The sequence below is a fragment of the Salmo salar genome, chromosome ssa12 (assembly GCF_905237065.1).
Source record: "Salmo salar chromosome ssa12, Ssal_v3.1, whole genome shotgun sequence".
Lineage (NCBI taxonomy): Eukaryota > Metazoa > Chordata > Actinopteri > Salmoniformes > Salmonidae > Salmo > Salmo salar.
Window position 1 is genome coordinate 64440480 of NC_059453.1, and position 14507 is coordinate 64454986.

Consider the following 14507-nt stretch of genomic DNA (forward strand, 5'->3'; position numbering starts at 1 on the left):
CTGTGTGTTCAACACCTGATACAACAGGTTATGTTTTATTTGGAAATGGGGGTATCTCCAGTCACTCACCCCCGGAAGAAGCTAAACATCCACTGCTATCACTCAGACTGCGGCAGCTTTCAAGTTCAGATCCTCCCACTGGGCGGTCCCAAACTGTGTACTCAGGGGCTCAGGGCAGGTGTCTCAGCAGGTCCCTCGAAATCGAGGAGGTGGAGCATGGGCTCATCCTCCGGTTGTTCACCTGTTGAAGTTGGTTCCTGCGTCCCCTCGAACCCCGACTCCGGGTCCGTAGACATGGGGGTTGGCAATTGCTTGCTTCCGTGCCGCGCAGGTGACGGTCCTTCCCCACTCTCGTTTGTCGCCGGCTTGTACTCTTTTTCCCAGCTCCTGCCGCCACAGTGCCGCAAACAACGGACAATCTCGTCCCACAGTCTAGTCCCACGAGGAGGGCATCTCAGGTACGGTACCCACCACCATCTGACAGCTCCTTTGTGGCGTCACGATGACGAGCAGGTGTACTCGTACAAGCACGCCTGCTCTTACAAGTGCGCCTGCTGGCCCATCCGACCTCACCACGGTCGGTCCGATGGGCCAGCAGGCGCGCTTGTGCGAGCGTTACTACACTCCCGGAATCCAACAGAGCGTGGGTGTCGTGACCGTCGACCCCGGGTGCCACACTCAAAACACCTCCCTTGGTCTCCATCAACCTGGGGTCGACAGCAGCAGGGCTGCAGTCCTTTAGCCCAGCTGACTGTCAGATAGGGGAGCACGGTGGTTGGGTTGTCCTTCCATTCCCTCCCACGGCTCTCGGACTGGGCATGCGTCCCCTTGAACGGGGCCTCAGTATTCTGGTCCATCTCCACGGCTCCCAAGAGGTCCTCCAAGGTTTACCTCCAACCCTCCTGTGTGCTGCCCTGCTGGCTGGTGAGCAATCAGCCCCATGATTACTCACCAACCTCAGTTATCCCCAAGTAGTCCTGGCCGGAGGACCCGTCGAGACCTGGCACATCCAGCAGAGGTAGGCATCGCCGCGTGATGTAGACTCTGTCTGTCACCAGGCCTTCACGAGTTTCCCCCAGGTGGCTTGTCCGCCACAATATAAAATATATATATATATACAGTTGAAGTCTGAAGTTTACATACACCTTAGCTAAATGCATTTAAACTCAGTTTTTCATAATTCCTGACATTTAATCCTAGTAAAAATTCCCTGTCGTAGGTCAGTTAGGATCACCACTATTTTAAGAATGTGAAATGTCAGAATAATAGTAGAGAGAATTATTTATTTCAGCTTTTACTTCTTTCATTACATTCCCAGTGGGTCAGAAGTTTACATAAACTCAATTAGTATTTGATACCATAGCCTTTAAATTGTTTAACTTGGGTCAAACATTTCGGGTAGCACAAGCTTCCCACAATAAGTTGGGTGAATTTTGGCCCATTCCTCCTGACAGAGCTGATGTAACTGAGTCAGGTTTGTAGGCCTCCTTGCTCGCACATGCTTTTTCAGTTCTGCCCACAAATGTTCTATATTCTCTAGGGTTGAGGTCAGGGTTTTGTGATGGCCACTCCAATACCTTGACTTTGTTGTCCTTAAACTATTTTACCACAACTTTGGAAGTGTGCTTGGGGTCATTGTCTGTTTGGAAGACCGATTTGCAACCAAGCTTTAACTTCCTGACTGATGTCTTGAGATGTTGCTTCAATATATCCACATAATTTTCCTCCCTCATGAAGCCATCTATTTTGTGAAGTGCACCAATCCCTCCTGCAGCAAAGCATCACCACAACATGATGCTGCCACCCCCGTGCTTCACGGTTGGGATGGTGTTCTTCGGCTTGCAAGCCTCCCCCTTTTTCCTCCAAACATAACGATGGTCATTATGGCCGAACAGTTCTATTTTTGTTTCATCAGACAAGAGGACATTTATCCAAAAAGTATGATCTTTGTCCCCATGTGCAGTTGCAAACCGTAATCTGGCTTTTTTATGGTGGTTTTCAGTGGCCTTTCAGGTTATGTCAATATTGGACTCGTTTTACTGTGGATATAGATACTTTTGTACCTGTTTCCTCCAGGATTTTCACAAGCTCCTTTGCTGTTGTTCTGGGATTGATTTGCAGTTTTCACACCAAAGTACGTAAGTCTCTAGGAGACAGAACGTGTCTCCTTCCTGAGCGGTATGACGGCTGCGTGGTCCCATGGTGTTTATACTTGTGTACTATTGTTTGTACAGATGAACGTGGTACCTTCAGGCGTTTGGAAATTGCTCCCAAGGATGAACCAGACTTGTGGAGGTCTACAGTTGTTTTCTGAGGTCTTGGCTGATGTCTTTGGATCTTCCCATGATGTCAAGCATAGAGGCACTGAGTTTGAAGGTAGGCCTTGAAATACATCCACAGGTACACCTCCAATTGACTCAAAGGATGTCAATTAGCCTATCAGAAGCTACTAAAGCCATGACATCATTTTCTGGAATTTTCCAAGCTGTTTAACCTCTTGGGGATCGAGGGTAACCTAATCCCTGTGACGGGATTGCTAGCAAGGCGGGAAATTCAAAACATTAAAAATCTAATAATTTCAATTTCTCAAACAATCAACTATTTCCATTTTCAATTCAAGGACAGGTTACTACTCCGGCCCAGAAAATAGAATATGCATATTATTATAGTAGATTTGGATAGAAAACACTCTGAAGTTTCTAAAACTGTTTGAATGGTGTCTCTAAGTATAACAGAACTCATATGGCAGGCAAAAACCTGAGAAAAAATACAAGCAGGAAATGAAAATGTTGTGGCTGTACTATTTTCAAGTCATTGGTAATAAATCACACAGTGACAAAGGATTAATTTTGCACTTCCTATGGCTTCCACTAGATGTCAACGATCTTTATAAAGTTGTTTGAAGCGTCTATGATGAACAGAGAACGAATGAAAAGGAAGGGAAGTTGACGTCCCTGGGAGGTCGTCACTTCATTATTACGCGCACATGCCGTTCATGTGAGGCGAGACATTTTTCAAAACTTGTTTCAAGACACAGGAGAGGTCGGGTTGAAATATTACTGATGTTTCACGTTAAAAATGGACGAAAAGATTGATGCTAAACAACGTTTGACATGTTTGAACGAACGTAAAAATATATATTTTTTAACTTTTCGTCATGACTTTTCCTTCCCATTTTGAGTAGCCTACCGAACGCGCTAACAACACGGAACAGCATGGAGTTATTTGGACATAAATTATGAACTTCATCGAAAAAAAAACATTTGTTGTGGACCTGAGTTTCCTGGAAGTGCCTTCTGATGAAGATTATTAAAGGTAAGGGAATATTGCTAATGTTATTGATGGTTTTAGATGATTCCAACATAGCGGCTAGCTGTATAGCCTAGTGTATTTTTCTGACCAGAGTACTCTTTCCCAGTAAAGTTATTTTGAAATCTGTCAATGCGGTTGCATTCAGAATGCAACCGTTATTCTTTGAATAACAGTTTAATACTTTAACCACGTTTTATAATGAGTCTTTTTTTTGTAAATTCACTGGCAGTTTTGGGGGAGACACATTTTCTCAACGACACGCGCCAATGTAAAATGCTGTTTTTGGATATAAATATGAACTTGATAGAACAGAAATGCATGTATTGTCTAACATAATGTCCTAGGAGTGTCATCTGATGAAGATTGTCAAAGGTTAGTGCATAATTGTAGCTGGTTTTCTGCTTTTGGTGACTCCTGTCCTTGAATTGAAAATGGATGTGTGTACTTTTTTGGCTATGTACTCTCCTAACATAATCTAACTTTATGCTTTCGCCGTAAAGCCTCTTTGAAAATCGGACAATGTGGTTCGATTAAGGAGATGTTTATCTTTTAAATGGTGTAAAATAGTTGATTGTTTGAGAAATTGAAATTATTCAATTTTTGATATTTTGAATTTCCCGCCTTGCTAGCAATACCGTCACAGGGATTAGGTTACCCTCGATCCCCAAGAGGTTAATGACTCCAACTTAAGTGTATGTAAACTTACAACTTCAACTGTAAATGGTTGTTACTGAATCTTAACGATCACTTCCAGAATTCTGATTGTAACGGTCGTCATAGTAAGTGGACCAAAGCGCAACGAGTTGAGTGCTCATTATATATTTATTTTGAACACTTAAGAAAACAAAACGTACGAACGAACAGGATTACAGGCTAAACACAGCTATGCAATCACAACTTCCCACAAAACCCATACAAAACACACCCCTCTATATAGGACCTTCAATCAGAGGCAATGTGGAGCAGCTGCCTCCAATTGAAGGCCAAATCAATTAACTAAACATAGAACTAAAAAGACTAGACTAGAACATAGCCCCAAAAACCCGGAAAACACTAACCAAACACCCCTCTACATAAACACACACCCCGAACCACATAAAACAAATACCCCCTGCCACATCCTGACCAAACTACAATAACAAATAACCCCTTTACTGGTCAGAACGTGACACTGATGTAAGATCTTAATTTGAGCCAGTATGTTACAGTATGTTACAGAAAATGATCCTGAAGCAACAGGAAATGTGAATTATTATGTGGATTATAATTCATGGCCATTTTTTGTAGGGGTTGATACATATTTTTTAGGGCTAATCAAGTCTGACATTTTAAAATGGAAATTGCAAATTTTAAAAGCCTTTAAAAACCTTGTATGCACAACAAGTTGCATTTCCTCAGCAAGAAAATAATGATCAAATTCAGATGCCACATCTGTATAGGGACAATTCCATTGCAAAACCTGACAATAATTTTCAATAAAAAAAAGACCACCCAAAATATAATTGAATCAAAGTATCATTATGTATTGAAAGGTAACTGTCCAAGTAAAGGAAACACCTACATAAAGTATCTTAACAGGGTGTTGGACCACCACGAGCAATCATGAGCTTCAATGCACCTTGGCATAGATTCTACAAGTGTCTGGAACTCTATTGGAGGGATGCGAAATCATTCTTCCACGAGAATTTACATCAGTTTGTGTTTTGTTGATGGTGGTGGAAAATGCTGACTCAGGCAACGCTCCCAAATCTCCAATAAGTGTTCAGTTGCGTTGAGATCTATTGACTGAGACGGCCATGACATATGGTTTATATCGATTTCATGTTCATCAAACGATTCAGTGACCATTCGTGCCCTGTGGATTCTATGGGGGCATAACCATGGTAGCCAAAATAATGGCCTGCCCAGCATTTTATACATGACCCTAACCATGATGGGATGTTAATTGCTTAATTAACTCAGGAACCACACCTGTGTGGAAGCACGTGCTTTCAAATATTCTTTGTATCCCTTGTTTACTCAAGTGTTTACTCTGCTTTCAAAAATACAATTGAATCAATGTATCATTGTGTATGTATCTGTAGCCATTGCGTCACCTTTCATTATATTGTACTCAACTTAAATCAAACTCAGAACAATTTTGTGCGATACTAGAAAAAGAAAATCAGAGAGTTGGCAAAACCCCTTTTCCACTCTCTGTTTGGACTCCTACGAAAGTCAGTCCATTGAAGTATGAATCTTGCAGAGAGTTTTGGCAGAGGTGACGATTCCGGAACAGCTCATGTCATCAAAGCCTGCTTCACCTGTAGAGGAGAATGTCCTTGTGAGTTGCAGGGCAAGACAGAAAAAAAGGTACAGCTGTTTACCCTTCACTGAAAGTAGCCAATAAAAATGACAGAATTGTCTATTTCTGTATTTAACCAGAGCTCCTCTACAGCTATAAAGCCCACGATGGAGTGAATTGACATTCAATTGTACTCCTGCTCACCCAACATCTACAGACCACAGATCCTTATACTAGGGATTCCAGAAAGGTTGTACAGTATATTTGTCCAGACGGTTGTGAGTTTGTGTTACTGACCATTGATTTTCAGCAGTGCCAAGCAGTCCTCACTCTGTCCATTCATGTTACGCTGAGAACCTCTCATCCAGTTCTTCTGGGGAAATCCAGACTGTCAGGGAGAAAAGGGAAAAGTCAACGTCAGCATCTACTTGGTGGTCAGTAGTACCTAAGGTCCTTGACTAATAAAAATAAATATGAAATTAGAGTACTCCAGGAATAAGGAATAGCTGTTGTCGAAAAGCTAGCATGTTCGCAAGTAACGGTTGGGTCGAGAAAACCCTGGAGGACATGGGTTCTGATTTGGCCATGGTGGGGGCCTTCTGGCAAATCTCTCCACTGGTGCAGCTAATCGCAGATACCCTGGTGGAGACCTCCCTGAGAAGAAGACAGATATTTCACATCCCTGCAAGCTGTATGTTGCAAGAATAATTACCACAATAACAGATTAAACCAAAAATCTTGAGAGTAAATTATGGAAAAATGTTCTATGTGTCTGGAAAGGAAATGGGATTGAGCTCAAGAATGGCTCTCACCTCAGTCCCCAGGAAGGTGAAGAGGACGCAGAGAAGAACATATACAGTCATAACTCCCATGATGACCTGGACAATGGTGGTGCTCTGGTGGTCTCACTGCAGTTCTTTTCATGTACAGAGTTATACCAACAATGTGTACTCAGAAACTATATAACTATGTATAAATCAGTCCATACAAAAGATATGCATTATTATTTCACTTCTACATCATTTTGAGAGTGACAAGTACAAATCCAGTTTGTCTGGCATTCATAGCTTTGTTATGAGTAAAACAACAAAATCATAAAGATCCTTACCGAAGTCAGCAGAGAGAAGATGACCTCTGCCTTCCTAAAATAGTCTTCAGAAAGTTCAGGTGTCTTCTCATTCAAAATGTAGGGCCTTATAAACAGAGGTTTGGAGAAGTTCTGCCCGAGATATCATCTGCAAGTCATGTCAAGTCCTTTTTGTGTTAATTTCCATCGGATTTTGCAACACTAAGCAGTCATTGGGATCTGTAATGTCGTTGTGTACAATGTGACTTTAATGTTTAGAATGCAATGTGTTACTTGACTGAACAAATCTATACTATACTGCCTGCACAAATTATCTCTGCTTCTTATGAAAATGATCGGGTTTAATGGGTATTATATAGTGGGTATTAAGGCCCAAGATGTTTGACAATATGACATATTTTGTTCTTCTTGTTGTGAAAATTGACCCCATAAACTCAACGGAATCAATAATCGATAATCATTCAATAATTAGCAAGGTTCACAGATTTCAAATAGTAAGCACCCATCAGTTTTCTGTTCTTACATTGTTCCTCCCATTGCTTCACATGTTCACCTGCATTTGTACTGTAGCACCTTACCAGACTTGCATGGATAGTTATGTAATATTACACAGAATGAACAGTCGCCTAAGAGACCAAATATGACCACTAGTGTCCCCGAAAACTTCTTCAAAGTTAAAACCTTAGTTTTACCTGCCTTAATGAACAAATGTAGGACGATACATTGAATAATTTTCAAAGATGATAAAGAATAATACAGATATAATAATGTTGTTCGAAACACAAGCAACTAAAGTCGTAGCAACCAATGTCCTTAACTGACCTGTGATCAGGTCCAGATAAGGTTCTGAAGTTAAGCAACCCTGTAATGTCGACATGCACACTGTGACTATTGGAAATGTAAGGTAAAACCCCTGGTACAATTCTTACATTTTCTTGCCTTTTATGGAATTTAACCTTTTTCCACTGATCTACTACAAAACCTAGCCTCCACTGATCATACTTCCCAATTTCAAGGTGAAGAATAGAATATGAATATGTAGAAATAAATAAAAAAAAGTATTAACTAGTTAAAAATGAAACATTTAAAAGTATTTATTTTATTAGCTACCATGAGTAAGCAGATTTGACACTGAACAAAAATATAAACGCAACATGTAAAGTGAAATAAAAAATCCCAGAAATGTTCCATACACACAAGAAACGTATTTTTCTCAAATTGTATGCACAAATGTGTTCATATCCCTGTTAGTGAGCATTTTTCCTAAAGCAAGATAATCCATCCACCTGACAGGTGTGGCATATCAAGAAGCTGATTAAACAGCATGATCATTACACAGTTGCACCTTGTGCTGGGGACAATAAAAGGCCACTCTAAAATGTGCAGTTCTGTCACACAACACAATGTCAGAGATATCTCAAGTTTTAAGAGAGCGTGCAATTGTAATGCTGACTGCAGGAATGTCCATCAGAGCTGTTGACAGAGAACTGAATGTTAATTTCTCTACCAGAATCCGCCTCCAACGTCATTTTAGAGAATTTGTCACTACGTCCAACAGGGACGCTCAAAAGTATGATATGTTATGTTTGGTATGTATGTATTAATTTGTGGATGTACATCATACATTTTGTATGATATGTTAAGAATTACAATTTGTATGATCTGTTACGAATTACAATTCATGTTATATGTTACAAATTAAAATTTGTACAATATGTTACGAATTTGCAATACGTAGGATATGTTATGAATTCCAATTTGTTGTGGCTAACTTTAGCTGGATGGCTAGGTGGCTAATGCTAACGTTAACTAGATGGCTGACATTAGCTGGGCTAGAGGTTAAGGTTAGGGTTTAGATTAAGGATTGAGTTAGGAGTTAGGTTAAAGGGTTCAAGTTAAGGGGAGGGGAGGGTTAGATAACATTCTTAGTAGTTGAAAAGTAGTATAGTAGTAAGTATAGTAAGTAGTATAGTAGTATAGTAGTAAGTAGTTGCAAAATTGCTAATTCGCTAAAATGCAAAAATTGTCCATAATGAGATTCAAACACTCAACAAATGAGTACGTAGGTGAATGATATCATTAAAATGTAACTCTACAACATTACAATACATTTATCATCAGGACTTACGTTGATGGCCTAATTTTACCCTACCACAGTGGTTTTAGGAAACTCCTGCTTTACAGGCCACATCAGACCTGCAAGTCACATTATACTGGCTTGCAATCTGAAGTGTAATTCCTATTGGAATCCAGCCAAGGTTAGGACATCTAATAGTTTGAATTTTTATTCACCTGCAACCTGCATTTGTAATGACTGTCAGGCTTAGGAAAGTTGATAAGAAGGATTTGTTTAGAAAAATGTATGCTATTTATCTGTGTGTAGCATAAGATTTATCAATCAATCAATGTACATGCAAAAACACCGATATTAAAAACAATCATAACACTCTATAATAATGTTAACAAATATGATCAATAAAATATGAATAGAAAGTGCACATACTATTTATCTAAGTGCTGCTGGTTGAGATGACCCTATTGACTGATGTTGTTTATTTTACAGTGATATAAGTTGATCATGCTGAGACAGGGTGATGCTGAATGTTTTTATTCGAAAAGATATGCAAGGTAAGCAAGGAGGGATGTACATGACACAACAATTCCACAAATTCAATAGATATTCCAGATATAATGGGGTATAGCCTATTTCCACTGTTAGAGTAAGTATTGAGAATAACTGTATGTGTTCGTAATTATATAGTTCATCTTGAAATGGGATTGTACGTACCCACATGTTTGGTACAGTATCTTAAAGATAGCTTCCAGAATACTACAGTGACAATTCCATTGCAAAACCAGACTATTATTTTCAGTCGAAAAAAGGCCACGTGAAATGCAATTGAATCAATGTATCATTATGTATGAATATGTAGCCATTACATCCCTTTTCATTATATTGTCTCTAAGTATTAGACTTAAAGTAAATTCAGAACAATTTAGTGAGATAGTAGAAAAAGAAAATCAGAGAGTATTGGCAAAATCCACTCTCTGTTTGGCCTTCTTAAACTAAGAATTAAGACGTTTCTATCTCGCAGAGAGTGAATGCGGTGTTGTCCATACTGGAACAGCTGATATCATCAAAACCAGTTTTTTCTGTAAAGGAGAATGTCCTTGTTAGTTTCAGGGCAAGGCAGAACAGAAGAACAATGACCATAGACAACAGGTATGGCTGTTGACCCTTCACTGAATGGGACTGATGAAAATGACAGAAATTTCTCATTCTGTATTTAACCAGAGGAGCTCCTCTACCGCTATAAAAACCCACTATGGAGTGAATCGACATTGCACTCCTGCTCACCGAACACCAACTTACAACTTAGGGATGGATTCAATCCGTATTGTGGAAGTATCGCGGAACATATCGCGGAACATCCGAGTTAAAATGTAAAGGTCATTTCTGATTGAGATGACATATGCAGCATTTACCATGAATGCATTCTCCGCGAACAAGGGAACATTGAGTTTAAATTTAAAATGAGCTTTAACGCAGATGTTCCTCGGTACTTCTGCGATACGGATTGAATCCAGCCCTTAGATCATTCTACTTGGGGTTCCACGAAGTGGGGTTCCACAGCACATTTGTCCAGACAGTTGTGGCACAACTATATGAATACAGTTAATCTGTGGTCCCTATAAAAATATTTTTACCGGACCCCTATTGTTTAGTGTTACCAAAACAAGAATACGTTTGCGATACTGACCACCAAATTTCACCAATGTCAAGCAGCCCTCATGCTTTCCATTCTGGTCACGCACAGAGCCTTTCAACCAGTTCTTCTGGGGAAATTCAGACTGCCAGGGCGAAAAGGGAAAAGTTAACATCAGTATTTAATTAGTAGTCAGTAGTAACCAAAATAAATATTAAATTAGAGTGCTTTGGGGACTAGGAATATGGTGTTTTACCGCATGGCTCCCCTTAACCCAGATATATCCATCTTCTACCAGGGAAAGAGCATACTCGTACACGTTACTGTTGGTGATAGAAGCAAGGGATCCACCTCTTTGACGGCATGCATTCTGTACGAGGAAGCAAGAGCATGACATTGACTTCTCATATTCATTCATTATCTTTATTTGTATCATCCATAAAGCTGAATTGATATAGGCGTTCCATCTCATTCATATTCATATATTGAGGATGAACAATACAAACTATCTTCCACCTCACGTATCATCACTCTAAATGGTATGTATGTCAGTAAACATCAGTCATGAAACTTACCTTTCCCGCCGACATTGACTTCAAACTGCTGTCGAAACGGTAGCAAGTGCTCCAGTAACGGTTGGGTCGAGAAAACCCAGATGGACACTGGTACGGATCTGGTATTGGTTCAGATCTTCTTGCAAATCTCTCCACTGGTGGGGGTAATTTGGGATACCATGGGGGAGACCTCCCTGAGAAGACAAATATTTCAGACCCCTGCAAGCTGTATGTTCCATGCATAATTACCACAATAACAGATTGAACCAAACCAAAAAATCCTGAGAGTAAATTATGGAAAAAATATTCTATGTATCTGGAGTGGAGATGGGATTGAGCTCAAGAATGGCTCTCACTCACCAGTCACCTCGGTCCCCAGGAAGGTGAGGAGGACGCAGAAAAGAACAGACACAGTCATGACTCCCATGATGACCTGGACAATGGTGGTGCTCTGGTGGTCTCACTGCAGTTCTTTTCATGTACAGAGTTATACCAACACAGTGTGTTACTCAGAATATACAGTATATCACAGATTTATGCACAATAAAAATAAGTCCATACAAAAGATATGCATTATTATTTTACTTCTACAATGTTTTGAGAGTGACAGGTACAAGTCAATTTGATCTATTTGTGGCATACATGGCTTTGTTGTGAGTAAAACACCAAAATCATAAAGATCCTTACCAAAGTCAGCAAAGAGAAGATGACCTCTGCCTTCCTAAAAAAGTATTCAGAAAGTTCAGGTGTCTTCTCAGTCAAAATGTAAGGCCTTATAAACAGAGATGTTGAGAAGTTCTGCTCGAGATATCATCTGCAAGTCATGTCAAGTCATGTTTGTGTTCATTTCCATCCGATTTTGCAACACTAATCAGTCATTGGGATCTGTAATGTCATTGTGTGCAATGTGAGATTACTGTTTAGAACGCAACGTGTTACTTGAGTGAACTGAGCATTTTGTATCTATACTGTATTATAATCCTGCACACATTATCTCTGCTTTATATGACAATTATGGGTTTTAATGGATGCACATGAGAGATACTACAGTACAGTTAATGTCATTATATCATATAAACTGAATGAAAATATGAATGCAACATACAATAATATCAAAGATTTTACTGGTTACAGTTCATATTAAGAAATCCGGCAATTGAAATAAATAAATAATGCCCTAATCTATGTATTTCACAAAACTTGGAATCCAGATATGTATCTGTTGGTCACAGATACCTGAATAAAATTGATCAGAAAACCATTTAGTATCAGCTGTAACCACCATTTGCCTCATGCAGCACGACACATCTCCTTCGCATAGAGTTGATTAGGCTGTTGATTGTGGCCTTTGGATTGCAAAACTTGAAATATCTGTGGCATTGTGTTGTGTGACAAAACTGCACATGTTAGAGTGGCCTTTTATTGTCCCCATTGTAAGGTGAATTTTATTGTCCCCACTGTGTAATGATCATACTGTTTAATCAGCTTGTTGATAGGCCACACCTGTCAGGTGGATAGATTATCTTGGCAAAGGAAAAATGATCCCTAACAGGGATGTAAACAAATTTGTTCACAAAATGTCAGATAAATAAGCTTTTTGTGCATACGGAGCATTTCTGGGATCTTTTATTTCAGCTCATGAAACATGGGACCAACACTTTACATGCTGCGTTTATATTTTTGTTTCGTGCATATTATGTACAGTACCAGTCAAAAGTTTGGACACACCTACTCATTACAGGGTTTTTCTTTATTTGTATTATTTTCTACATTGTAGAATAGTGGCGAAGACATCAAAACTATGAAATAACACATATGGAATCATGTAGTAAACAAATCAAAATATATTTTATATTTGAGATTCTTCAAAGTAGCCACCCTTTGCCTTGATGACAGCTTTGCACACGCTTGGCATTCTCTCAACCAGCTTCATGAGGTAGTCATCTGGAATGCATTTCAATTAACAGCTGTGCCTTGTTAAAAGTTAATTTGTGGAATTTCTTTCCTTCTTAATGCATTTGAGAAAATCAATTGTGTTGTGACAAGGTATGGGTGGTATACAGAAGATAGCCCTACTTGGTAAAAGACCAAGTCCATATTATGGCAAGAACAGCTCAAATAAGCAAAGAGAAATGACAGTCTATCATTACTTTAAGACATGAAGGTCAGTCAATACGGAAAATTTCAAGAACTTTGAAAGTTCCTTCAAGTGCAGTCGCAAAAACCATCAAGCGCTATGAGGAAACTGGCTCTCATGAGGACCGTCACCGGAAAGGAAGACCCAGAGTTACCTCTGCTGCAGAGGATAAGTCAATTAGAGTTACCAGCCTCAGAAATTGCAGCCCAAATAAATGCTTCACAGAGTTCAAGTAACAGACACATCTCAACATCAACTGTTCAGGAGACTGCATGAATCAGGCCTTCATGGTTGAATTGACGCAAAGAAACCACTACTAAAAGACACCAATAATAAGAAGAGACTTGCCTGGGCCAAGAAACACGAGCAATGGACATTAGACTGGTGGAAATCTGTCCTTTGGTTTGATGAGTCCACATTTGAGATTTTTGGTTCCAACCACCTTGTCTTTGTGAGACGCTGAGTAGGTGAACGGATGATCTCTGCATGTGTGGTTCCCACCTTGAAGCATGGAGGAGGTGTGATGGTGTGCAGGTGCTTTGCTTGTGACACTGTCAGTCATTTATTTAGAATTCAAGGGACACTTAACCAGCATGGCTACCACAGCATTCTGCAGCGATACGCAATCACATCTGGTTTGAGCTTAGTGGGACTATCATTTGTTTTTCAATAGGACAATGACCCAACACACCTCCAGGCTGTGTAAGGGCTATTTAACCAAGAAAGAGAGTGATGGAGTGCTGCATCAGATGACCTGGCCTCCACAATCACCCGACCTCAACCCAATTGAGATGGTTTGGGATGAGTTGGACAGCAGAGTGAAGGAAAAGCATTCCAGGTGAAGCTGGTTGAGATAATGCCAAGCGTTTTCCAAGCTGTCATCAAGGTAAAGGGTGGCTACTTTGAAGAATCTAACATTTAAAATATATTTTCATTTGTTTAGCGCTTTTTTTGGTTACTACATGATTCCATATGTGTTATTTCATAGTTTTGATGTCTTCACTATTATTATACAATATAGCAAATAGTAAAAATAAAGAAAAACCCTTGAATGAGTAGGTGTGTCCAGACTTTTCACTGGTGTGTATTGTGACCTCGAGATGTTTGACAATATAGCATATTTTGTTGTTGTAGTTGGGCCCATAAACTCAACCGGACCAAGAATTTTAATAATCATTCAATGATTGGCAATGGTTACGGAATCAAATAGTAACCAATTGGATGTTAATCTGATGTCCGCCAGATGAGGTGTTACAATAACTATTTACTAACCCTTGTGTGGTGTTCGGGTCTGTGGGACCCATTTTCAATGTATATTAGAAGAAAATTATACAATGAATACTTTTTTCAACCTGAGACTCATTGGCCTTGGCAAATTTTCTGTGAAGAACATGTCAAATAACCCATTTTCATTGAGTGCACAGTG

General features: G+C 39.7%; 1 protein-coding gene and 1 long non-coding RNA gene across 2 annotated transcripts; both read right to left on the minus strand.

Moving 5' to 3' along the window:
* Positions 1-4115: 4115 nt before the first annotated feature.
* On the minus strand, positions 4116-6798 carry LOC123725541 (uncharacterized). Its single transcript, XR_006758057.1, has 4 exons — positions 6705-6798; positions 6409-6512; positions 5894-6250; positions 4116-5615 (listed from the first exon to the last, which is right to left on the minus strand). It is a non-coding gene; the product is annotated as an uncharacterized lncRNA (long non-coding RNA).
* Positions 6799-9275: 2477 nt separating this feature from the next.
* Positions 9276-11795, minus strand: LOC106565579 (uncharacterized). The gene is made up of 6 exons (XM_014132857.2): positions 11632-11795; positions 11305-11415; positions 10966-11138; positions 10647-10760; positions 10445-10535; positions 9276-9836 (listed from the first exon to the last, which is right to left on the minus strand). Exons 2-6 carry the CDS (start codon positions 11369-11371, stop codon positions 9757-9759), a joined length of 525 nt encoding a protein of 174 aa, XP_013988332.1. The 5' UTR covers positions 11372-11415; positions 11632-11795; the 3' UTR covers positions 9276-9756.
* Positions 11796-14507: the final 2712 nt, after the last annotated feature.